General features: G+C 38.3%; 1 protein-coding gene across 4 annotated transcripts in view; it reads left to right on the top strand.

Moving 5' to 3' along the window:
- Positions 1-24422, top strand: part of DYM (dymeclin) — a 390748-nt gene that overhangs the window by 101955 nt on the left and 264371 nt on the right. For all 4 annotated transcript variants that reach the window (XM_042239587.2, XM_042239589.2, XM_015103730.4 and 1 more), the window contains one exon: positions 1096-1238. In XM_042239587.2, coding sequence (XP_042095521.1) covers positions 1096-1238 — 143 coding nt within the window. The remainder of the gene's footprint in view (positions 1-1095; positions 1239-24422) is intronic.

The following is a 24422-nucleotide window of genomic DNA, read 5'->3' as shown; positions in this document are numbered from 1 at the left end:
AGCTTCTTTGCCTTCTCTAGTGGTTTCTTTATAGAGTTGAAACTGTGAAGTCCTCTTTTTCTTCCTGCTGCGTCATTCTGTATGTCTTAAGGAGTCATCCAGTCTTATTTGTTCACTGAAATTATTTCTAGCTTCCCGTTCCCATTAGCTCCATTGAAACTACTATGCAGTGTATGCCTCATAACCATGTGTTTGGACTTCCCTGGCAGCTGCTTCGCTGACCATCCCTCCTTTAATTTAGGCCGCAAATATTTATTGTATGCTAGGCATGACACACACACACATGCCTTTGACTTTCTCACATCCCTCTTGCCACCTTGATTATACCTATGGCATATTCACAGAATCCTTCAGGACTCTTCTGGAACACATTTGAAAATCACTAATAATAGAGATGAAAAGGCCTTAAGCATTGGCTCAAGAGCCTGTTTAAAAGCTTTCCCCAGCTTGCAGGAATTGATTCATCACTAATTTATGAACACATTTTCCTTTTAACCTATTTTCTCTCCCTTCTCCTCTCCATCCATTACTGAAAGACAGAGTCTTAACATTGAAAAAAAAGTCTGTATATGTATGGATATATTTTTGTATGCATGCATAGATTGAATGATTTCATATTTTTATTTATTTTAAAAATGTAAGGTTCAATAATTATATTGGTTGTATGTTGAATATTTTGGATATATTGGGTTAAGTCAAATATTACTGTTCACATCAGTTTCTGTATTTTTTAACTCTTGCTTTTTCCTACTGATTCTGTTACTACCTCCTTTCAAGTGTCGAATACTGTATTATATACTGAATTTGTAATATCTTACCTGTTGTACTGACTACAAATAAAGTAACTGAAGCTTAAGAGTTGAAATGATTCGATGAATAACATACAGCACAGTAAGAGGAAAGCCAGAATTCATTCAACCTGAAGTCTGATCTCAAAGCCCATAATCGTCTCTGTTTTGTGACAATGCTAGATTTTCTTTGAATTGTGCTAATCCCTTTTATGTCAATAGATTATATTTATCACGATACAGAGTCAGTTGACTCCCCAAAATATGAGTTTATTTTATTTATCTTTTTTTTTTTCTTTTTGTGTAGTCTTCCATACACCAGCAAACTTGTGAAAACCTTATTGTATAACTTCATCAGACAGGAAAAGCCGCCTCCTCCAGGAACGCATGTGTTGCCTCAACAGTCGGATGGGGGAGGACTGCTCTATGGACTGGCATCAGGAGTAGCAAGTAAGTCTTACCAGAATTTGTCAGTTCTGTGGTGTATGTAGTAGGTTTTGTCCAATTAGTCATAAGAAATTCTGTTCACTTGGCTGCCAGTACTGTTATATTGCATGTGTAGCTGGTTGAATGTGAAATACCGGAAATTATAATTTATAGAGAATTTTTTCATTTGGTGCACTGATTTATACAAGGAAGTATATGCAAATCATGCATAGATTGTTAACCTATAAGATAGCATTTTTCAAGAAGAATATAAACATGCATATTGTATGCATTCTAGCTGTGCAATATAAATACAGTTATGCTCTTGGAAACTTTTTATCACTTACGTTTTATGAGGAAATTGTTCTATTTTAGGGCCTTCTTGAGTAGGATTTTATATGACTAATTAGGTGTAGTTTTTTTATTATACACAGTGTTTCCTTTGTTTGGTGACAAATTAGCACATTTTGAAGAGGCTTGTAATAAATTCTGAAGTGGCACAAGCATGAATTTTGTCAGATTGGAAGCAAATTTCATTAACTGAAGAATCCTTTCCCATCATCCAGTAAAGCCTCATTTCTGCTTCACAGTGTTTTGACTTAAAAGAGACTAGAAATACCAGAGGACCTAGGTCATGTGAGGTTACGTCAGCTGAACTTGTGCTTTGTTCTGAAGGAGAAACAAAAACTAGGCTGGCGCTTTGGCAGTTGTAAGGTCTGTGTGGGTGCTCTTACTTAAGAAACCATGTATGGTCCACTTAATTACACAGTGAAGAGTTCAGCTGTCTGAAGGAATTTTAAATGGAGCTGAGTTCTGCAGCTGAATTAGGCAGTGACATGCTCTCCACACTCTAGCCAGGGTGTCAGTGTGATAGGAAAATGGAGTACTGTGTGATAATTTATGAGATGATTAGTCTCAGGAACCTCTTTGGATTGAAAGACCTCTGTTCTAGGTTGTCTTCTTTTGACTTCTTTTAGTATTGTAAGTTGAATTACATTTGTAATCACTCTTGGCTTTGTCTCTGGTGCTGAGCATGTTGCCTTGACCATCAGATCTATAGAGGTTCATTCTCCGAGTCACCCCTCTTGTGGCCCTCATTGTTTCAGATAAGAAGGCTTTCAAGGCTTGCTCTTGTGTGGTCTCTAAAGGCAGCACAGGAGGGGCTTTGTGTGTTCCATGGAAAGGCTTGATTAATCTGTTAGTAGTTTTTTTTTTTTGGCCACATGGCATGTGGGATTTTTAGTTCTCCAACCAGGAACTGAACCTGGTTGCTTGGCAGTGAGAGTCCAGAATCCTAACCACTGGGAAATTCCCAGTGTTTTCTCTTTTCAGTCATTAAACTAGTGTTAGTGTTCAGAAGCTGAGTATTTTCTAGTACTCACCAGTATGGTTGGAGGAGATAGTATAAATTCATTAACTGCTTTCTTTGAAACAATGACAATACTTTGCAGTTTTTCAAAGATGTGTATAGTTCTTGATTTTTCTTGCAGTTATATGTCATCATAAAGAAAGAAGTCCAGTATGGTATATGATGTCATCTGTACTGGGTGCCAAAATACTTTTTAATTTCAGATATACTTTGCGTATCAGAAAGAAGTTGCCAGTTTGTCTCGCAAATGTCTATCAAAGTTGGAATAGATAATCTCTTAAGACTATTTCCACATAATTTTGAATGATTCTCTAATCTTTTCCCCTACCATTAAGAAGTTTTAGTATTCAGCTAAGGGCATTAAAATAGACTTAGGATTTTTGTGTGCCTATAGTGATAAAGCATTTTGCATAGCTTCTTAAGTCTTCTTAAAACTATTCATGTAAAAGTATAAGTGATGGAGTAATTTATTATCTTACAGTACGTGGCCCAAAAGATTAAAAAAAAAAAAAACAACCAAAGGATATTTTTCTTCTAAAAAGCACACTTATGTATTTTGTGCAAAAAAGAAACTTAATGAGAGGGAGGTTCAAAAGGGAGGGTATATATGTATACCTTTGACTGATTCATGCTGAGGTTTAACAGAAAACAACAACGTTCTGTGAAGCAATTATCCTTCAGTAAAAAAATAAATTAAAAAGAACAGTCATAGCCATGTAATTTTGAATTAAGCTACACTCCATGAAAGTCAATCAAGTTGACAAAGGAAATATTTTAAAAATTTATTTGTTTTTAATTGAAGGATAATTGCTTTACAGTATTGGATTGGTTTCTACCAAACATCAACATGAATCAGCCATTGATTTACCCTTGTCCCCTCCCACCTGAACGTCCCTCCCACCTCCCTCCCCAAACGATTGCTCTAGGTTGTTACCAAATCCCCGTTTGAGTTCCCTCAGTCATACAGCAAATTCCCATTGGCTTTCTATTTTACATTTGGTAATGTATGTTTCCATGTTACTCTCTTCATACCTCCCACCCTCTCCTTCCTCCCCTTCAGGCTGTGTCTATAAGTCTGTTCTCAGTGTCTGTGTCTTCATAGCTGCTCTGCAAATAGGTTCATCAGTACTACTGTCTTTCTAAATTCTTTCTAAATTCTAAATCTAAACAGTATATGATATTTGTATTTCTCTTTCTGACTTATTTTACTCTGTATAATAGCTCTAGGTTCATCCACCTCATTAGGACTGACTCAGATGCATTCCTTTTTATGACTGAGTAATATTCCATTTGTATATATATATACCACAGCTTCTTTATCCATTCCTCTGTCAGTGGACATCTGGATTGCTTCTGTGTCTTAGCTATTATAAATAGAGCTGCATTAGGGAACACGTGTCTTTTTCACTTTGGGTTTCCTCAGGATACATGCCTAGTAGTGGAATCGCTGGGTCTTATGGTTGTTTTATTCCTAGTTTTTTAAGAAATCTCCATACTGTTCTCCATAGTGGCTGTATCAGTTTACATTCCCACGGACAGTGCAAGAGAGTTCTCTTTTCTCCACACCCACTCTAGCATTTATTGTTTGTAGACTTTTTGATGATGGCCGTTCTGACTGGTATGAGATGATACCTCATTGTGGTTTTGATTTTAATTTCTCTAATAATGAGTTGAAGTTGAGCATCTTTTCATGTGTTTGTTAGTCATATGTATGTCTTTGGAGAGATGTCTGTTTAGGTCCTTTGTCTACTTTTTGATTGGGTTGTTTGTTTTTCTGGGATTGATTTATATGAGCTGTTTTTGAAATTAACCCTTTGTCAGTTGTTTCATTTGCTATTATTTTTTTTCCCATTCTGAGTGTTATTTTTTTGTTTATAGTTTACTTTGCTGTGCAGAATCTTTTACGTTTAATTAGGTCCCATTTGTTTAGTTTTGTTTTTATTGCCATTACTCTAGGAGGTAGGTCATAGAGGATCTTGCTGTGATTTGTGTCACAGAGTGTTTTGTCTATGTTTTCCTCTAAGGGTTGACAAAGGAAATTTGACTTTAGTAGTGTCATCTTTTAGTTTGATGATCTTTTCGTTGGTAGTTAAGGAATTTTCTTTAATATTAGCTTGAGAAAGATACGATTTGGAAGGTCCTCACCAAAAAAAAAGAGAGAGATGCTAAAGCCAAATGTAAATTGTAAACCCTTTTGGATTACATTCATTTTCATTGGGATTAAATTTTTCCTGGATTTAGACAGCATTTCCTTTCATAGCAGGATATGTATAGTATGGTTTGCTTAAATTATTTCCTTTGAATTAGGGTGCCTTATTTCAAAGAACACAACAATCTTCGACAGTGAGGTTTTTGTTGTAACTGGAAAGGAAGAAGAGACTCTTTTTGTTAGAACTGGGGTCCAGAGGAGTAGTGAGCCATACATCTGGACCTTCAAAGAGTTTGGGAGGGCCCTCTCCGGTTTATTCTCAATTTTTCCAGATTTATATTTGATTGTTTCCCAGACTTTAGCAGAATCTCTGCTGCTTTTTACATGCCTGACTTTCTTCCTTTTTTATACTTTTGCTTGGGGTTATCTTTCTAATCTAGAATCCTACTTCCTCCTCTCTCTGCTGTTAAGTTTTCTGACCCTCCATCCGTTAAGATTCATCTCAAGTACCACCTTCTCCACAAAACACTTCCTTTTCTACCTCACAGCTAGATGTGGATTTTTCTGAGGCACTTAACACTCTGCTTTGTCTTATGATTATTAGGTTCAAGCCTCATTCTCCCTCCATTGGTTCTATATACAATAAAACTTCACAGTTTACAGAGCAACTTTTATGTATCTCACTTTATTCTCATAGCAACCTTGTGAAATAAATGGTTTTACTTTTTTAATATAGTTGGTAAAGAGCTGTTTCTAGTTATTAAATTATTTGTCTAAGATCACATAGCAAAGAGGTCATGTTGGTTTGCACTTTAGCTCTGTTCTTTTGACTCTTGACCTTTGCTATCTGGCCTTTTTTTTTTTTTCCATTTTTCCCTATTTAAAAAAATTTTCAATTGAAATATAGTTGATTTGGGGCTTCCCTGGTATCGCAGCTAGTAAGAATCTGCCTGTAATACAAGAGACCCTGGTTTGATTTCTGGGTTGGAAAGATACCTTGGAGAAGGGATAGGCTACCCACTGCAATATTCTTGGGCTTCCTTGCTGGCTCAGATGGTACAGAATCTGCCTGCAGTGTGAGAGACCTGGGTTCAATTCCTGGGTTGGGAATATCCCCTGGAGGAGGGCATGGCAACTCACTCCAGTTTCTTGCCTGGACAATCCCTTGGACAGAGGAGCCTGACGGGCTACAGTCCATGGGATGGCAAAGAGTAGGACACAACTGAGCAACTAAGCAGATTCCCACTCTTTTTTAGATACTTTTCCTATATAGGTCCTTACTGTTTGGCCTTTCATTGTCACCACTCAAGTCCTGAGAGTATAAGCTGCTTCTTGACTTATGTGAGGGTGTCACTGCAGCAGAGCACCTTATATTTGTAGACTGTCAGTAACTACTTGTGTGTAATTAAATACCAAAGCTAAGACAGCTACCTCAGGACCAGGAGCTGACTGTGGCTCAGATCATGAACTCCTTATTGCCAAATTCAGACTTAAATTGAAGAAAGTAGGGAAAACCACTAGACCATTCAGATGTGACCTAAATCAAATCCCTTACGATTATACAGTGGAAGTGAGAAATAGATTTAAGGGACTGGATCTGATAGAGTGCCTGATGAACTATGGACGGAGGTTTGTGACATTGTACAGGAGACAGAGATCAAGACCATCCCCAAGAAACAGAAATGCAAAAAAGCAAAATGGCTGTCTGAGGAGGCCTTACAAATAGCTGTGAAAAGAAGAGAAGCGAAAAGCAAAGGAGAAAAGGAAAGATATACCCTGTGAATGCAGAGTTCCAAAGAATAGCAAGGAGAGATAAGGAAGCCTTCCTCAGTGATCAGTGCAAAAAAATAGAGGAAAACAACAGAATGGAAAAGACTAGAGATCTCTTCAAGAAAATTAGAGATACTAAGGGAACATTTCATGCAAAGATGGGCTCGATAAAGGACAGAAATGGTATGGACCTAACAGAAGCAGAAGATATTAAGAAGAGATGGCAAGAATACATGGAAGAACTGTACAAAAAAGATCTTCACGACCCAGATAATCATGATGATGTGATCACTAACCTAGAGCCAGACATCCTGGAATGTGAAGTCAGGTGGGCCTTAGGAAGCATCACTACGAACAAAGCTAGTGGAGGTGATGGAATTCTAGTTGAGCTGTTTCAAATCCTAAAAGATGATGCTCTGAAAGTACTGCACTCAATATGCCAAGAAATTTGGAAAACTCAGCAGTGGCCACAGGACTGGAAAAGGTCAGTTTTCATTCCAATCCCAAAGAAAGGCAATGCCAAAGAATGCTCAAACTACTGCACAATTGCACTCATCTCACACGCTAGTAAAGTAATGCTCAAAATTCTCCAAGCCAGGCTTCAGCAATACATGAACTGTGAGCTTCCAGATGTTCAAGCTGGTTTTAGAAAAGGCAGAGGAACACAGAGATCAAATTGCCAACATCCGCTGGATCATGGAAAAGCAAGAGTTCCAGAAAAACATCTATTTCTGCTTTATTGACTATGCCAAAGCCTTTGATTGTGTGGACCACCACAAACTGTGGAAAATTCTTCAAGAGATGAGAATACCAGACCACCTAACCTGCCTTTTGAGAAATCTGTATGCAGGTCAGGAAGCAACAGTTAGAACTGGACATGGAACAACAGACTGGTTCCAAATAGGAAAAGGAGTACGTCAAGGCTGTATGTTGTCACTGTGCTTATTTAACTTCTATGCAGAGTACATCATGAGAAATGGCTGGACTTGAAGAAGCACAAGCTGGAATCAAGATTGCCGGGAGAAATATCAATAACCTCACATATGCATATGACACCACCCTTATGGCAGAAAGTGAAGAAGAACTAAAGAGCCTCTTGATGAAAATGAAAGAGTGAAAAAGTTGGCTTAAAGCTCAACATTCAGAAAACGAAGATCATGGCATCCAGTCCGATCACTTCATGGGAAAAAAATGGGGAAACAGTGGCAGACTTAATTTTTGGGGGCTCCAAAATCACTGCAGATGGTGATGGCAACCATGAAATAAAAAGATGCTTATTCCTTGGAAGGAAAGTTATGACCAACCTAGACAGCTTATTAAAAAGCAGAGACATTACTTTGCCAAGAAAGGTGCCTCTAGTCAAAGCTATGGTTTTTCCAGTGGTCATGTATGGATGTGAGAGTTGGACTATAAAGAAAGCTGAGCACTGAAGAATTGATGCTTTTGAACTGTGGTGTTGGAGAAGACTCTTGAGAGTTCCTTGGATTGCAAGGAGATCCAACCAGTCCATCCTAAAGGAAATCATTCCTGAATGTTCATTGGAAGGACTGATGTTGAAGCTGAAACTCCAATACTTTGGCCACCTAATGGGAAGAACCGACTCATTTGAAAAGTCCCTGATGCTGGGAAAGATTGAAGGCGAGAGGAGAAGGGGACAACAGAGCATGAGATGGTTGGATGGCATCCCTGACTCAATGGGCATGAGTTTGAGTAAACTCCGGGAGTTGGTGATGGACAGGGAGGCCTGGTGTGCTGCAGTCCATGGGGTCTCAAAGAGTTGGACACTACTGAACGACTGAACTGACCTGAACACTCAAGGTAAATGTAAACTCAGTTATATATGTCTATCACTTATTGAAGTCTTATGTTTGCCCATCACTTTAGTAGTTAATTTGGTTGTTCAGTTGCTAAGTAGTGTCCAACTCTTTGTGACACTGTAGACTGCAGCACACCAGGCTTTGCTGTCCTTCACTGTCTCCTGGAGTTTACTCAAACTCGCGTCCATTGAGTCGGTGATGCCATCCAACCATTGTATCCTCTTTGGTCCCCTTCTCCTCCTGCCTTCTATCTTTCCCAGCATCAGGGTCTTTTTCAGTGAGTAAGTTCTTTGCATCAAGTGGCCAAAGTATTGGAGCTTCAGCATCACTCCTTCCAATGAATATTTGAGATTGATTTTCCTTTAGGATTGACTGATTTGATACCCTGCAGTCAAAGGCACTCTCAAGAGTCTTCTCTAGCCACAGTTTGAAAGCATCAAATTTACATACATGATTTTACCTCCTTGTTGTTTAGTATTTTCTTTTTTTAACATTTTATTGTGGAAAATTTCAAAGATGTGCAGACTATCTATGCATAACCCATCTGTAAGACTTATCACCATTTTGCTTTTTTCCCCACTTTTAAAAAGCTTTCTTTGAAAATAAGCTCACACACATATATATAATAATTCCAAAAATAAACTCCCCAAATTATCAGTATATACCTTTAACCAGACTGATTTATTGTTGACATTTTAATCTGATTTATTTTGTATTTGTATTCCTCTCCACCCTCTATTCTGCACACACGTACACACACAAGTTTTTTTCTTTTAACTATTTGAAGATAAATTATATGCATCATGGCCCTTTACCCATAAATACTTGAATGTGTGTGTTTTTTTTTAAAGGGGATGTCTCTATTTTTTTAGACTTAAAAAATTGAAGTATAGTTATTTTATAGTGTTGTTAGTTTCAAATGTACAGCGAAGTGATTCACTTATCCATATATATACACACATATATATTCCACAATATATTAAAAGATAATTGAGTATAGTTTCCTATGCTACATAACAGAAGGTTCTTGTTTTTTACCTATTTACATATAGTTTGTATATGTTAATCCTAAACTCCTAATTTATCTCCCCATCCTCTTTGGTAACCATGAGTTTGTTTTCTGTATCTGTGAGTCTCCTTTTGTTTCATAAATAAGTTCATTTGTATCATTTTTTTGTTTGTTTAGATTTCACAAATAAGCTATTTGATATGATACTTGTCTTCTTCTGTCTCACTTCACTTAGTGTGGTAATCTCTTAGGTCCATCCATGTTGCTAGAAGTGGCATCATTCATTCATTTTTTATGGCTGAGTAATATTCTGTTTTGTGTTTGTTTGTATATATATATATATATATATATGAAAGTGAAAGTGTTAGTCATTCAGTCATGTCCAACTCTTTGTGACGCTATGGACTGTAGCCTGCCAGGCTCCTCTGTCTGGAATTCTCCAGGCAAGAATACTGGAGTGGGTAGGCAATCCTTTCTCCAGGGGATCTTCTCAGCCTAGGGATTGAACCCAGAGGCAGATTATTTATTGTTTGAGCTGCCAGGGTAGCCCTACGTGTGTGTGTGCGTGCGCGTGCAATGTGTGCGCGTTAGCCACCAGGGTAGCCCTGTGTGTGTGTGTGTGTGCGCGCGCGCGCGTGCATGCGTGTGTGCATGCGTGTGTGCATGCGTGCGTGCATGCGTGCGTGTGTCAAAGCCCAGGAGTGGGATGCAGAATCTTATAGTAGCTCTATTTTTAGTTTTCTATGGAACCTCCATACTATTCACTGTAGTGGCTATACTAATTTACATTCCCACCAGCAGTGTAGAAGGTTCTTTTTTCTCCATACCCTTTCCAGAATCTCTTCGTAGACTCTTTGGTGATGGCTATTCTGACTGGTTTGAGTTGATGATTTTTTGCTTTGCATTTCTATAATTAGTGATGTTGACCATCTTTTCTGCCTGTTGGTCATCTGAATGTCTTCTTTGGAGAAATGCCTGTTAGTTCTTCTGCTTATTTTTGATTCGGTTTTTATTGGGGTTTTTTTTTTGAGTTGTGTGAGCTGTTTGTATATTGTGGAAGTTAAGCCCTTGTCAGTCACATTATTTGCAAACATTTTCTCCCAGTCTTTTGTTTTGTGTATGCTTTCCTTTGCTATGCAAAAGCTTTTAAGTTTGATTAGATCCCATTTGTTTATTTTTATTTTTATGTCTTTTGCCTTGGGAGACTGACCAAAGAAAACATTGGTAAGATTTACGTCAGAGAACGTTTTGCCTGTGTTTTCTTCTGGGGGTTTTATGGTGTGTTGGATTATATTCAAGTCTTTAAGCCATTTTGGGTTTATTTTTGTATATGATCTGAGGGAGTGTTCTGACTTCATTGGTTTACATGTGACTATCCACATGTCCAGCATCACTTGCTGAAGAGACTGTCTTTTTTCCATCTTGCCTCCTTCATTGAAGATTAATTGCCTATAGGTGTGTGGGTTTATTTCTGGGCTCTCATTCATACTTTTGTTTCTGTGCCAATATCATGCTGTGTTGATTACCATAGCTTTGTAGTGTTATCTGAAGTCTGAATGTGTTATGCCTCCAGCTTTTTGTGTTCTTTTCCTCAGGATTGCTTAGGCAATTCTGTCTTTTGTGGTTCTACGTAAATTTTTAGGATTATTTGCTCCAGTTCAGTGAAAGATGTCATGGGTAATTTGATAGGGATCACATGAAATCTGTAGATTGCTTTGGTTAGTACGTATGCCCTTCTTTCTGTTTAACTATTGGTCCTGAGGTATTGGTCTTGTTAGTAAGTGCTTGGATGATGTTTGATTACCACTAGTAAGTTTATTGAAGTCAATGAGAGTAATGAAAATTAACTTCTATAAATTCTGGTTTTTCTTCTTTTTTTGTTTTTTTAAATTATGAAAGTTTGATAACACATTTATAGGAGACTTGGAAAATACAGAACAAAGTTACATATAGTTCCATTCTATATTACAGTTATTTTCAGTAGATAAGTTAAGATTTTTAATTGGAGTTTTAATATCAAACTCCTAAAAGTTAATAGAATGAATATACAGAAAAGTATAAGAATATAGTAGATCTGAAAAGCACCTGGCTCAGATGGTAAAGAATCTGCTTGCAATGCAGAAGACCTGGGTTTGATCCCCGGGTCAGGACAATCCGCTGGAGAAGGGAATGACTGTCTACTCCAGTATTCTTTCCTGGAGAATTTTATGGACCGAGGAGCCTTGTAGACTGCAGTCCATGGGGTTGCAAAGAGTCGGACATGACAGACCGACTAATACACACAAATACAACTTTCACACAGCAGTAGGATACAAAGTCTATATAAGTTCCCATTGATTATAAACTAGGAGACACTGGATTATATGCAGGGACATAAACAAGATGCAAAAATCTCATGGTCTAAAGATATCAAAATCATACAGAGTCTATTCTCTTACCACTGTGGAATTAAGTTGAAAATCAATAACAAAAGATACTTGAAAGTAACCCACATATTTTTAAGTCCAGTGACATTTACCAGGAGAGATCTTTGACTTAGCCACTGAAAACCTCAATAAGGTTAGAAAACTGAAAAAACAAATTTCGTTCTTTGTTTAAAAAAATAATTTTCATATATATGTCAAGTGTGATTTATTTATTTTTCTGGAAGTGGTCAGAGTGAATTATATATTAATATGTTACTTTATCTGGTAATATCTATAATACATGCTGACGAACTTTTATTCATAGTTTTGGAGCACAAAATTACACTCTGGTCGCTTTCTAGTGCCTGAATTTGTTCTGCTGGGAGCCCATTGTGGCAGATAATTGAGTCAGTACTATTAACCACTGGGGAATGTGTTGTTTTGAGGCATCTCTAACGGGTTTAACTGACCCTCTCCTTCTGTATTACCTTGCTTTCTCTTCTTGCTCTCTGTAGCTGATATGGTCTAATTTATTAGGATTGGTTAAGTCTGACAGTACGGTACTACAGCATGAAATAAGTTGGAACTCTAAATTCCCTGATTCTGGACACTGTATTTTCTTATTCATCTAGAGTAACTGCCCATTAACTGTTTTGGCAGATAGCATTCAGTTGTTAATGGCTTCATTATTAATTTTATTATCTAAGTATTTTCCATATGTAACTTTTATGTCCTATTCCCCTTCAGATTTTATAATACAGGTACAGACCTTTCAGTGTATCTATCTCAGATATAATTTTGTTAGTGTAATGTCATCCATAGCTCTAGCCAATGCATCAGATTTACTCTGATTGGAGCCCTGGATTGTCATTAGAAAAATATTAATATTTGGGGGCTTCCTGCTTTATTCAGAGTTAGGTGCTAGACATCATATTGAGAGGATTGATACATTCTAATTACAGTGTGGAAAGCAGAGTGTTTATGTAGGTGGCACATGTAAAATAACAGAGAGTATTAATATAACTAGGGATTTTGTGACTGTTCTACGTAAACGAGATCTCATTTCCTGGGTTCCCAGTGAAGATTTGCTGTGATGGCAGTAAGTAGTGTGGTTTTCCCAGATAGCAGACTTTTAGAGTTAAAGTGGATTCCTACAGTTTTCCCTGACTTAGGACTGATGCACAAGGATCTTCATGAAACTGGACCTTGTAGCCCCCCGGTGGCAGGAAGTGCTGAGCAAGCCTTTTGTGAGTTCAGATGAGGCCCCTTTCTTCCTATATCTCCTCTGTTTGGATTGCACCACAGAGACCTCTCAGTTGCTCTTTCTCTTCTCTCATTCCTGAAAGTCCTTGTGGATAAGAGTGGATTTCCAGAATTTGATATGGAGAATTGGGTTATTTGGGATGGAGCCCCAGCTTAGCATGGTCCTTAGACAAGTTCTTTAACTCTTTGTATCTCATTATTCTAGTTATAAAGCTGAAAAATAAGGGTTTTTGTATTAGGTTATTGTTATTGTGAAGAGTAAGTGAGATACTGTATATAAAACCAATTTTAAAACTATACAACATCCCTTCTCAGGTAAATGACTCTTATTATATGTACCGAAACTCTGCAGTTTCTTGCTAATCAAAATAAAAATAATTTAAAAGAAAATATATTAGACAGATGACATAAGTGACTGGAAAGTCTCTTAACAAATTTATATAAGACAATTAAAAAATCTGAGAGACTATTTTATCTTTTTTGTCTGCTCAAGCCTTAAAATTTAGGTAAAAAATGTTTTGAAATACTGACCAAACTGAATATACCAGTCATACTTTTGCTCATTCTCCAACTCACTTTTCATTTTATGTGGTGCAAAATTTGGCTAATGACAGTCAGAAAGGAAAATCTGATTGTTAAATAGATATTGCCCACAAGAGATTTCTTCTTGCTTCCTAAATGAACTTGCCTTGACAACAGTCACTGTGGTACTATTTCTTACTCACTAGTTTTTCATAAGATTATATTTTCTTTTTAATATTTTGTTTATAAAATTAGCCAAAAATTTTAGTAAGGAAAAAATGCTGACCCACCCTGAATTGTAGTAAATATTTCAAATGTTCAAGTAGTCCAAGATATCTTAGTTAGTTGGTAAGACAATTGATTCTTGATGCTTACTTTAATCTATAAGCAAACCACCTTATACTGTTAGAGATGTTTTACAAAACATGTGAATGAAGACTTCTACCTGTGTGACTTGTTATGTGACGGAGCAGGGTATATGGTGGAAACATTTTGTCAGATCACCGACTCAATGGACATGAGTTTGAGCAAGTTCTGGGAGTTGGTGATGGACAGGGAAGCCTGGTGCGCTGCAGTCCCATGGGATCACAAAGAGTAGGGCATGACTGAGTGACTGAACTAACTGACTGCTGTAACAAAATACCATAGACTGTGTGGCTTGAACAGCAGATATTTATTTCTCAACAGTTTTAGAGGGTGGAAAGTCTAAGATCAAGGTCCTGTCTGATTTGGTTCTTGGGGAAAGCTCTCTTCTTGACTGGTTGCACAGTATCTTCACATGGTATTTCTTCACTGATGTCTCTTCTTCCTCCTACAAGGTCACAAATACAATCCTAGGGGCTCCACCCTGATGACCTCAGCTAAACCTCATCACTTTCCAAAAGCCCCACCTCTTATTAACACCATATTAGGATTAGGGCTCAATATATGAATTTGGTGGGGAGGACTCAAAACATTGAGTCAGTAGTAGGTATTAAGTAGGTCATGAAGAAATTCTCACTGAAATTCTCGGTTTTGGAGGCTGCTAGTCCCTTATGTTTTCTGATAGCTAAGGTACCTTTTAGCTCCAGTCATTCTTTATTTTAAACCACAAACTGTATAGTGGTGGTGCCGAGGGTTAGTGGCCAAAGTAGATCACCCACAGCCCATTCAAACCTCACTAATATGTTTAAAAACAAACAAACAAAACAGCAGTGGCATTATAGAATGCATAAGGAGATTTTCCAATAATAATCCTGTGATTGAAACAAATTATTTTCTTTTCTGATTTTGGAAAGTGAAAGTGAAGTCACTCAGTCGTGTCCGACTCTTTGCGACCCATGGACTGTAGCCCACCAAGCTCCTCTGTCCATGGGATTCTCCAGGCAAGAATACTGCAGTGGGTTGCCATTTCCTTCTCCAGGGGATCTTCCTGACCCAGGGATCGAACCCAGGTCTCCCACATTGCAGAAAACCTCCTATAGTGTAACATCAAAGATTTCAAGGGAGGAAAGGAAGCCAGGTTGAAAGAAGAAGGGGGAGGAGGCAGGAGAGGGGGAGCGAAAGGGGTGGCCTTACAGACGTCTCCTGCCACCTACAGATATCCAGGCGTTATGGGACTTTTCCCTGGGCTGCCAGAGAAGGGAGGACTGGAACTCAACCCTACCAGAAATCAGAACCAGAATGCGAGTTCTCTGCCAAGAAGAGGTGATCAGTCTCCAATCCTCAGCTCAGGCTGAGGGCCCTTCCACCAGATTCCTGCGTCCAGGACTGGGGACTAGAAAAACAGGGAAGGATAGGAAGGGTTAAGGAGAGGAAAGAGAGAGGGAAGGGGAGAGTGGTCAATAAAGTCTCTGGTTCCTTACTGGTCGGGGCACTCTGGCCAGTTGTCTACGTCAGGAGGAGACCAGGGACAAAAGGGTCCCAGTTGCGGCCACTCTGTCTGGTCCATTGGCAGGCAAGCTGGCCCCTGAGTACCCCGACTGGTCAGGATGTCAGTCTCGGTGAAGAAGAGTCCCCGCCAGAGTCGCCATTTGTTGCAGGAAGAGGGACCCCTTCCAGGGCCCGAAACTGGGCCCTTGTCTAACACTCAGAAATGAATTGTCCGAGGAGACACATGTGCTGACAAAGCAAGAGATTTTATTGGAAAAGGGCACCCTGTTGGAGAGCAGTAGGGTAAGGAAACCCAGGAGAACTGCTCTGCTGTGTGGCTCACAGTCTCAGGTTTTATGGTGATGGGATTAGTTTCCGGGTGGTCTTTGGCCAATCATTCTAACTCAGAGTCTTTCCTGGTGGCGCACACTCAGCCAAGATGGATGGATCTGATTTTGGAGGCCACCCCATATTATGTCCTTTGGAGGGATTTTGGCTCTAGATTTTGATAATTTGGTATCATGGAAGAAGCACAAGTATTTGGCTGTTGGTAGTAGACCTAAAACTGAATGCTGGTCTTGCCATTTACTAACTAGATGTTCCTGGGCTATTTAACCTCTCAGTGACTCAAATTCTTCAAGGTAAAATGAGGATAACTCTTTCCTTTGTAGGGCCTCTGAGGTCATCAGGTGAGCCAATGTGTAGGCAAGCGCCTGTTACCCAGTAGGTACACAATAAATGGCCACTATTAGTAGCAAGTATTACATAGTTATATTTGAAAGATAACTTCTGTTTAGAAAAAAATTCAGTGATGTTTTAATGATTTACTAAGATTTTTAATGTAAATTATGAAAATATCTATTATTTGGTATATACATTTATAGTAGAGACTAAAGATAATCACTAAAAGAGTTAGGTTGAAAGTTTATATTGTGAGAAGAAAAAATAAGTTATAACATTTATTGTTTTTCTTTTGATTCTATCCTTTGATCTTGTCTTTTAATATATTTTCAGGCTTCTAAGTAGCCTCTAATACCTAAAAAAAGGATGAAGCAAAGGAAGAGTTGACTTTGAAATTTCTTGTGTATTTTTTCATTTTAAGACAAAGCTGTGATGTGATTATAACTGAGTATTTAATGTTTTAAAGAGCCAAGCCTAGTTAAATGTGTTCTGCCAAACTGCTTTCCATCATAAGTACTGAGGTTTTACACAATAACTTCTGATATATGGCTTTTCCATTTGAATGAGCCATCAAAAATGTTTTTTTTTCCTTTGCTTGCTGTGCTGGCTGTCCCAGCCAAACTATAATGCCAAAGTAGTGATTATTTGTTTAGGCAAATGCTATACTAGAAATTAATAAAGATTTGAAAATTAAAATTTATCTCCCTCAATTGTTATTGAAAAAAAGTTACTGAATTCCTTACGATAGGTATGGTGTGTAGTAGTTGTAATTTATTTTATGTGACGATTGTTTTTGTCTTCAGTTTTGGCTTCTTCTGGGCTGACTCATTGAGAGAAAGAAAAACTACAGTAAGAGAAAAAGTATGTGACACTCAGAAACAGGCATAGTTGTGAAAACATTTCTAATTAAAGCACTTTGAACTTTCAAAAAAGAAAGTGGTTTATAAATAATAATTATATTCTAGGTTCATTTTTATTTGGAATGATCTGATAGGTCTTTATATACCAGGTGAAAGAGTGACTTTTTCTTTCTACTTGTTGATTTTCAGGAGTGAACTCATTTTGTGGCTTATAAAACATAGTTAATTTCAGATTCTGTTTCCTTCTAATGGTTCCTTGCAGGGCTACAGTGAGCATTTAGATTAGTATCTGTGACACAAACATCATATTTTGTTGTAGAGTCATAATATAAGTTACTTTACTTTTAATTGCCCTCTGAAAAAAGTATTATTTTAGGGACTTGTTTGATAGTCCAGTGGTTAAGAATCTGCCTTGCCAGTTCAGGGGACACGGGTTCAACCTTGGGTCTCAAACGATTCCACATGATGTGGGGCAGCTAAGCCCCTGCACCACAACTACTGAGCCTGCACCCTGAAACAAAAAATAGCCCCCACTTGCCACAACTAAAAAAAGCTGTTTTGCAGCAATGAAGACCCAGCACAGCCAACAAATTAATGAGTAAAAATTTTAAAGTATTATTTCAGATTTTAGAGTTTTAAAAAATGTTTATTAAATGATACTCATTGAAAATGTCAAAATAATAGTATTGACTTGTTATCTTTTATCCTGTAATTTGCTGGAAATCACTCCTAAACCAGTTTCCAGAGATGGTGTTGAAAAGTCAGTATGCCAGCCCTCTGTTCTCATTTTGTTCTTCACTGATTTGAAGGGAGGACTGAAGCTTCTTTTATGCTACAGATAGTTTGGGAATCAGTTCATTCATATTCACCAGGAGGAAATCAGAATAATGCAATCAATTTCAAATGAAATCTTAGGAATAAATTTCTAAGACTTGCTGTCAGTGTTACTTATTTGACATCAGTGATTTAATCTGTTTTTGAGAATCTGCTAACATAATTTATTTTATTGTGGAATTTAACATATTAACGATACTTTAAACATAAGAATACTAAAGTCACAGAATTCTAATTTTGGGGAATGTAAATCTTATTTGAAAAATGAAGCAATTAGAGCAGATTTGCCTTAAAACTGTTAAATTCTATCACAGTCAGTGAGTACAACTTTCATTAAGCAGCTGCTTTAAAATTTACATTGATTTCAGCATGGACGTTTGGAGTAAATAAAAAGATTAGATTTATTCAAGATTACTTGCTGAGAGAATTTGTGAATGGTAGTAAAAACCCCCATAAATTATAGTTGGTATAATTTTGAGACCATTTTTACATGATTAAATAATAATATAAAGTCTAGAGTTAGGATTCAAAAACTTCCCTCTTAAAATGTTTCTGCACCTTACTTTGAAATGCATAAAATAAGCTACATTGATGGGGAATATGGGGATGCATAGATGAATAGGGATGTTATCTTAAATAAAGCAAAATGTTGATGTAAAATCTAGATGGTTAGTATATAGGTTTTTAGTATATATATAATTCTTTCAACTTTTCTGGATGTTTAACCATCTTTATAATAAAATGTTTGGGAAAAAATAGAATCACTGTGATGATGGATTCAGTCAGTTCAGTTCAGTTCAGTCACTCAGTCGTGTCCGACTCTTTGCGACCCCATGAATCGCAGCACACCAGGCCTCCCTGTCCATCACCATCTCCCGGAGTTCACTCAGACTCATGTCCTTCGAGTCCGTGATGCCATCCAGCCATCTCATCCTTGGTCGTCCCCTTCTCCTCCTGCCCCCAATCCCTCCCAGCATCAGAGTCTTTTCCAATGAGTCAACTCTTCCCATGAGGTGGCCAAAGTACTGTAGCTTCAGCTTTAGCATCATTCCTTCCAAAGAAATCCCAGGGTTGATCTTCAGAATGGGCTGGTTGGATCTCGCAGTCCAAGGGACTCTCAAGAGTCTTCTCCAACACCACAGTTCAAAAGCATCAATTCTTCAGCGCTCAGCCTTCTTCACAGTCCAACTTTCACATCCATACATGACCACTGGAAAAACCATAGCCTTGACTAGACGGACCTTAGTCGTGGATGATGGATTAGTGTTGTAAATTTCAGTTTGTCCATTAAAAAGTTATCTCCTGACTTCTAATCCTTCAAGAATTTCTAGCTAAGTTTTTAAAGAATATGGTTGTGTGGCCAGACCTGGACTCACACCCTTACTGCCAGCTAATTAGCTCTATAACTTTGTGACAGTTTTGTATCTTCTCCAAGTCCTTTCCCATTGGTGAAAATGGAATCATGATTCCTTTCAGGATTTGATAAATGCCTCTTCATTTTTCTCTTGTACTTTGCCAGCCTGTGATCCTTGAAGACCCATTAAATCCAATTGGATGCAGTGGTGGAGAGAGAGAGGGAGGTACCATTCATCGTGTTGGCCAGCAGCCTCCAGAATCAATTCTGCAAGGCCATGGGGGTCCCATACTTGACAGAGGCTAAACAAAAGAAAGGAGGGAGAGAGCAGTGGTTAGCCATCCTCACCAGATCGCGGATAGCTTTTGGCATCAGATAGGTCTGACCTGGAAACCGGGCTCCAGTTTTGTTACTTTATTTAACTTCTCTGAATCCTAATTTTCTGGTTTTAAAGGTGGAACTTAGGACTTCCCTGGTGGCTCAGTGGTAAAGAATCTCCCTGCCAATGCAGGAGACACAGGTTCCATCCCTCATCAGGGAAGAGCCCACATGCCGTGGAGCAGCTAAACCCATGTGCTGCAACTACTGAACCTGTGCTCTAGAGCCCAGGAGCCACAATTGCTGAAGCCCCCGCACCCTGGAGCCCATCCTCTTCAACAAGAGAGGCCACCGTGGTAAGAATCCCGTGCACTGCAAAGAAGAGTAGGCCCCTGCTTGCCACAACTAGAAAAAAGTCTGTGCAGCAAGGAAGACCCAGCACAGCCATAAATAAATAAATAAATAAATAAAATTTTTTTAAAAGTAGGATTTAGAATATCTTTACCTGTCGGCTTTTGTTACATATAAATAACATATGACAAGTAGTGAATATATGGCTAGAACATGGTAAATACTGATAATAAATACTAGCTATAGTTTGCCTGCCTCATCTTCCCCAGCCCCACCTGTATCAATTCCTCTAGTTTTCCAAACACGTTACATATTTTTATCTTACATGTTTCATGTTCCTTTAGCCTTTCCCCTTAGAAAATTAAGAAAATTCTCCTCCCCGCCCTTTTTAGGTTATAAAAAGGGAAGAGAATCACAGATCCAGGATCTTAGCATCTTTAACCGTAACTTCAGTTTGAAAACCTTGCTAGCTAGCAGTACCATTTTTCAGGCCATTTGAGTGGTGCAAAGTGAAAGTGAAAGTCACCCAGTCATGTCAGACTCTTTGCGACCCCATGGACTGTACAGTCCATGGAATTCTCTAGGCCAGAATACTGGAGTGGGTATCTTTTCCCTTCTCCAGGGAATTTTGCCAACCCAGGGATCGAACCCAGGTCTCCCACATCGCAGCCAGATTCTTCACCAGCTGAGCTACCAGGGAAACCCGAGCGGTGCAAAAGCAAGCCGAATTGGAGCTAATTTTGCGATTCCGCATGTCACAAGTGATAGACCGTGCATTTTCATAGTCTGACGGGTGTTAAAGTCTCTGTGGCTTCCGATGCTGCAGATTAAGGGGTAAATGTTGAAAATTTTTAAACCTGTCTTTTCAAAACTCATTCTAATAATACTTCCTATGCCTCTTTGAAGTTAGTTTCTAACCCTCAGTTTATTCTACAAAGTGTACACAGATGAACAGATATTAGTTTTAAGAAAGGTTTTATTTCAGTCGTAATTATTCCAAAGTATAAATTGTTCCACAGATATTTCTAAAAGTAAAATAGTTTTGCCAAGAATTGTCTGTCGGTCCAGGGGTTAATCCCCCGTGCTTTCACTGCTTTGGACTTCTCACCCCTTCTCCCCCGACCCGGTGTCTTCTATTGTCTGCTCTGACTGAAGCCAGCAGGCAGAGAAGTTTGGAAAATAGAGTTCACAGGTTTCTAGCTGCCTGTACTACAGATCATAGATGGGGAGAGTGTGTGGAAATGAGAGCAAAAAGATACTAGATGTCCAGATCTGTGATACTTATTTTACAGAGGTTATATAATTTTCATCAAGTCACACAGCTCATAGATATCATGTGTGGCTATCTTTCTCCACACTGTATGCTCTGTGAATGTGAGAAACATGCGTGTGTTCATAGTCTTAAACATTATGGCACAGGGGCACTCAATGTTATGAAAATTTTAAAAAATAAGATTAGCTATAATTCTCCCACTATAATTAATCAGTTATTTCCATTTTTTCATTCTTTTCCTTGTCCTTATATAGACATATACATAGACATATGTTATACATATAACAAACTAGATATTAAAATAGGTATTTAAAATATGCAAATATTAAGTTTATCTTGTCATTAAGGTTATGAAAATAAAATTACTATATACTTGAAAAGTTTGAGTCCTAATAAAGGTGCAGTTTAAATTCAAGCTGTTACTTTTATTAATTTCATTTCCTTATTTGGTCAAATCAGGAGAGCAGGCAAATTTTTGCTGTAAAGCAGCTAAAATTACTTCCTTCTTTTGGCTGTATGATTAATAGCACATGTTTTGAGGTATCCGGTTGCTAGTATTCAAAGGGAAGATGTCAGGGTCCCAATACTTCTGCCAGTTCTCGTGTTGCTAATGGAGGTCACTGGTTTATCTGGGCACAGTTTCCCTGAGTGAGGGTAAAGAAAGGACTCAAAAGACAGGGTATATATCAAACCACTCAGTCATGTCTGACTCTTTGCGACCCATGGACTGTAGCCCACCAAGCTCCTCCATCCATGGATTCTCCAGGCAAGAATGCTGGAGTGGGTTGCCATTTCCTTCCCCAGGGGATCTTCCCGACCCAGGGATCAAACCCAGGTCTCCCTCATTGCAGGCAGACGCTTTAACCTCTGCGCCACCAGGGAAGCCCAAAAGCCAATTAGCTGTTCCATCATCTTAGGAGGATATATTTTGGGGACACTTCAAAAGATATATTCAAATGTGGCATGATAATGACTGCTGATTGGTCTCCTCCCATCTTATCTGACTACATGGATGCCAAGAATAGATCATATTTCTAGGCCTCTTTGAAACCGTGTATGTATGTGGTCTGTAGTTCAGCCAAGGCAAGGTAAGGAGCAGTGGTATAGGCAAACGTGAAGATCAGAGTTCTTAAAGGAAGTGGGTGTCACCATCTCTTATCTGTTGACTTGAATGAAAATATAATGGCTAGAGCTGGATTAGCCATATTGTATCCTGAGTAAATTTAGAAGTGGAGATAGTACACAGTGGAACACAGGAGAAAAGGAACCAGCTTTGGAATATCATGGAGTAGTGTGCTAGCTCTGCTACACCTACTTTTGGACTTCTGTTGAGGCCATAATTAATACAGGTCTGTTACTTGTAACTTTCCCTAATCCTGACTTATACTTGGTTGACAGTGTATGGTGTATGAGACAAGGTAATGTAATAAACTAGCTTTCTAGGACAGATTATTTGTAGGAGTTATCAGAATAGTCTCGTAGAGACCAGAAAAGTGTGATGAGATAGAATAGAACCTAGTGCTTCTCCCTCTCCGCATACCAGTTTTATCTTCAGTTCCCCAGCATTTTTGTTACACTCTTCACAAAATACAGCATTTATGTTCAGAGTAAAAGAAACAACAAAACAGTGAATTATGTAAGTAATCTTTTTTTGTTGTTGAATTCTGTCAACCATAGTAATTTATGCATTATGGAGAAAACTGTTAGAGCCATTAACAGTGCTTTCTCAGGCAGCCTGTAACAGCTGAGGCAAATGAGTAATAGCCTTAAAGATCCAGGAGTTTGTCAGGAACCATTTGACAGTGTTCAGGTTTCATGTTTTATAAATTAATGTACATTTACGTTCTACTTAAGTAATCATATCTACATTTATTACTATTAAGATGGGATTACACGACAGTCCAGTGACTTTAATTAACTTTCTAAAAAATCTTAGTGTAAAGTTAATGGTCCAGGAAAAAATATCATGTTTGTTTTCTGACCTTGCTTATTTCTGGCACATCATGGATGATCTCCAGAACGTTTAGCCTACCTGTTGCAGGAATAACATGTGTATGGTTTGAGTCTAGTGGAATTTCTTAGCCGACTGGATTTTTCTTCCTCTCTTCTGTCAGTTATGTGATAACACTGTAAAAAAGCCTGAAACTTAGATTTAAGCCCGCTAGTTTTGTGACCTTAGGGAGTGATGGAGGGCATTGAATTTCTACTTTCTGGTAGCTTTTGTGATCTGCTGTTTTGTTATTTTTCTGTCTCTGCTATTCTTTTTTGGAGGGCTGCACTGCATGGTTTGTGGGATCGTAGTGCTCTGACCACGGATTGAACTTGGGCCCTGGTAGTGCAAGTCCAGAGTACTAACCATGGGACCGCTAAGGGATTTGTCTGTTGTTCTTTTTACTTCTAATATTTCTCTGATGTCTTCAAAGTCTTCATATCCTTAATCTCTCTTAGAATTTCATTTGTCTTTCTGAATTGAGTAATTTCTTCAGATTATCTTCCAGTTCACTCATTCTCTTTCCTATTGTCTCATCTGTGAGATCCTTTCACTGAAGTTTTCTAATGTTTGAAATATAACATAGGTGCAGTAAATTTTATCCATAGTTAAGTGAAAGGTTGATTAAGGTGAAGCCTTAGAATTGACTGTTGAAATGTAGTAAGATGGAACTTATTGGTACTTTGTCAAGAATCAGTTAGGTGGAAAACTAGTTAGGGTGGGTTGAGAGGAGAATGGGAGTCAGAGAATGTGAAGAAAAACAAGGCAGCAACTGAAAGGGGGCATGGGTTTTACGGAAGTTTTTTTGTTTATTTTTGGTTGGGAAAATGGCACAACATGTTTATATACTGTGATAGGAATGATCCATTTCAGTTCTATAAATATTACTAAATGCTTGCACTTATAGAACTTACATTTTAGTAGAGATGGAAAAATTCTTATTCCTTTAAACAGGAGTGAAGGCAGAGTATGTACACACTGACACAGATGTGTTTGTGGATTTTAAAATGGAAATACAGGGTAGTTATCTGATAGACTCTATTGAGAGTCAGTTGAGCATGAAGTTTGGGGGTTGGTTTTGGAAGTTTTACAAAATGAGAGCTGTAGAAGAATTAAAGAAATGGACACCAAAGAAACGTAATAGGATGCTGGACAGAGCTGACAGCCCACTTGAAATCCACAGGGAGGAACTTAAACGCAATTGGAATGGTTGTATTGTTGTTCTTCAGTTGTGTATAGCCGCTTTGGAACATGGAGTTGGTGGAGAATTGGATTGAGTCAAGGCTGGCGTTCTGCTTGGCAGATACAATGGAGGAAAGCAGGAGTGTGAGGGAGTCGGGAAGGAGTCTGCAAGGGAGTGATCCTAGTCTGGTCCCCCGAGTCCGAACTGGG

This window comes from Ovis aries, chromosome 23, assembly GCF_016772045.2.
Source record: "Ovis aries strain OAR_USU_Benz2616 breed Rambouillet chromosome 23, ARS-UI_Ramb_v3.0, whole genome shotgun sequence".
Lineage (NCBI taxonomy): Eukaryota > Metazoa > Chordata > Mammalia > Artiodactyla > Bovidae > Ovis > Ovis aries.
This window is presented reverse-complemented; position numbering and strand designations above follow the sequence as displayed.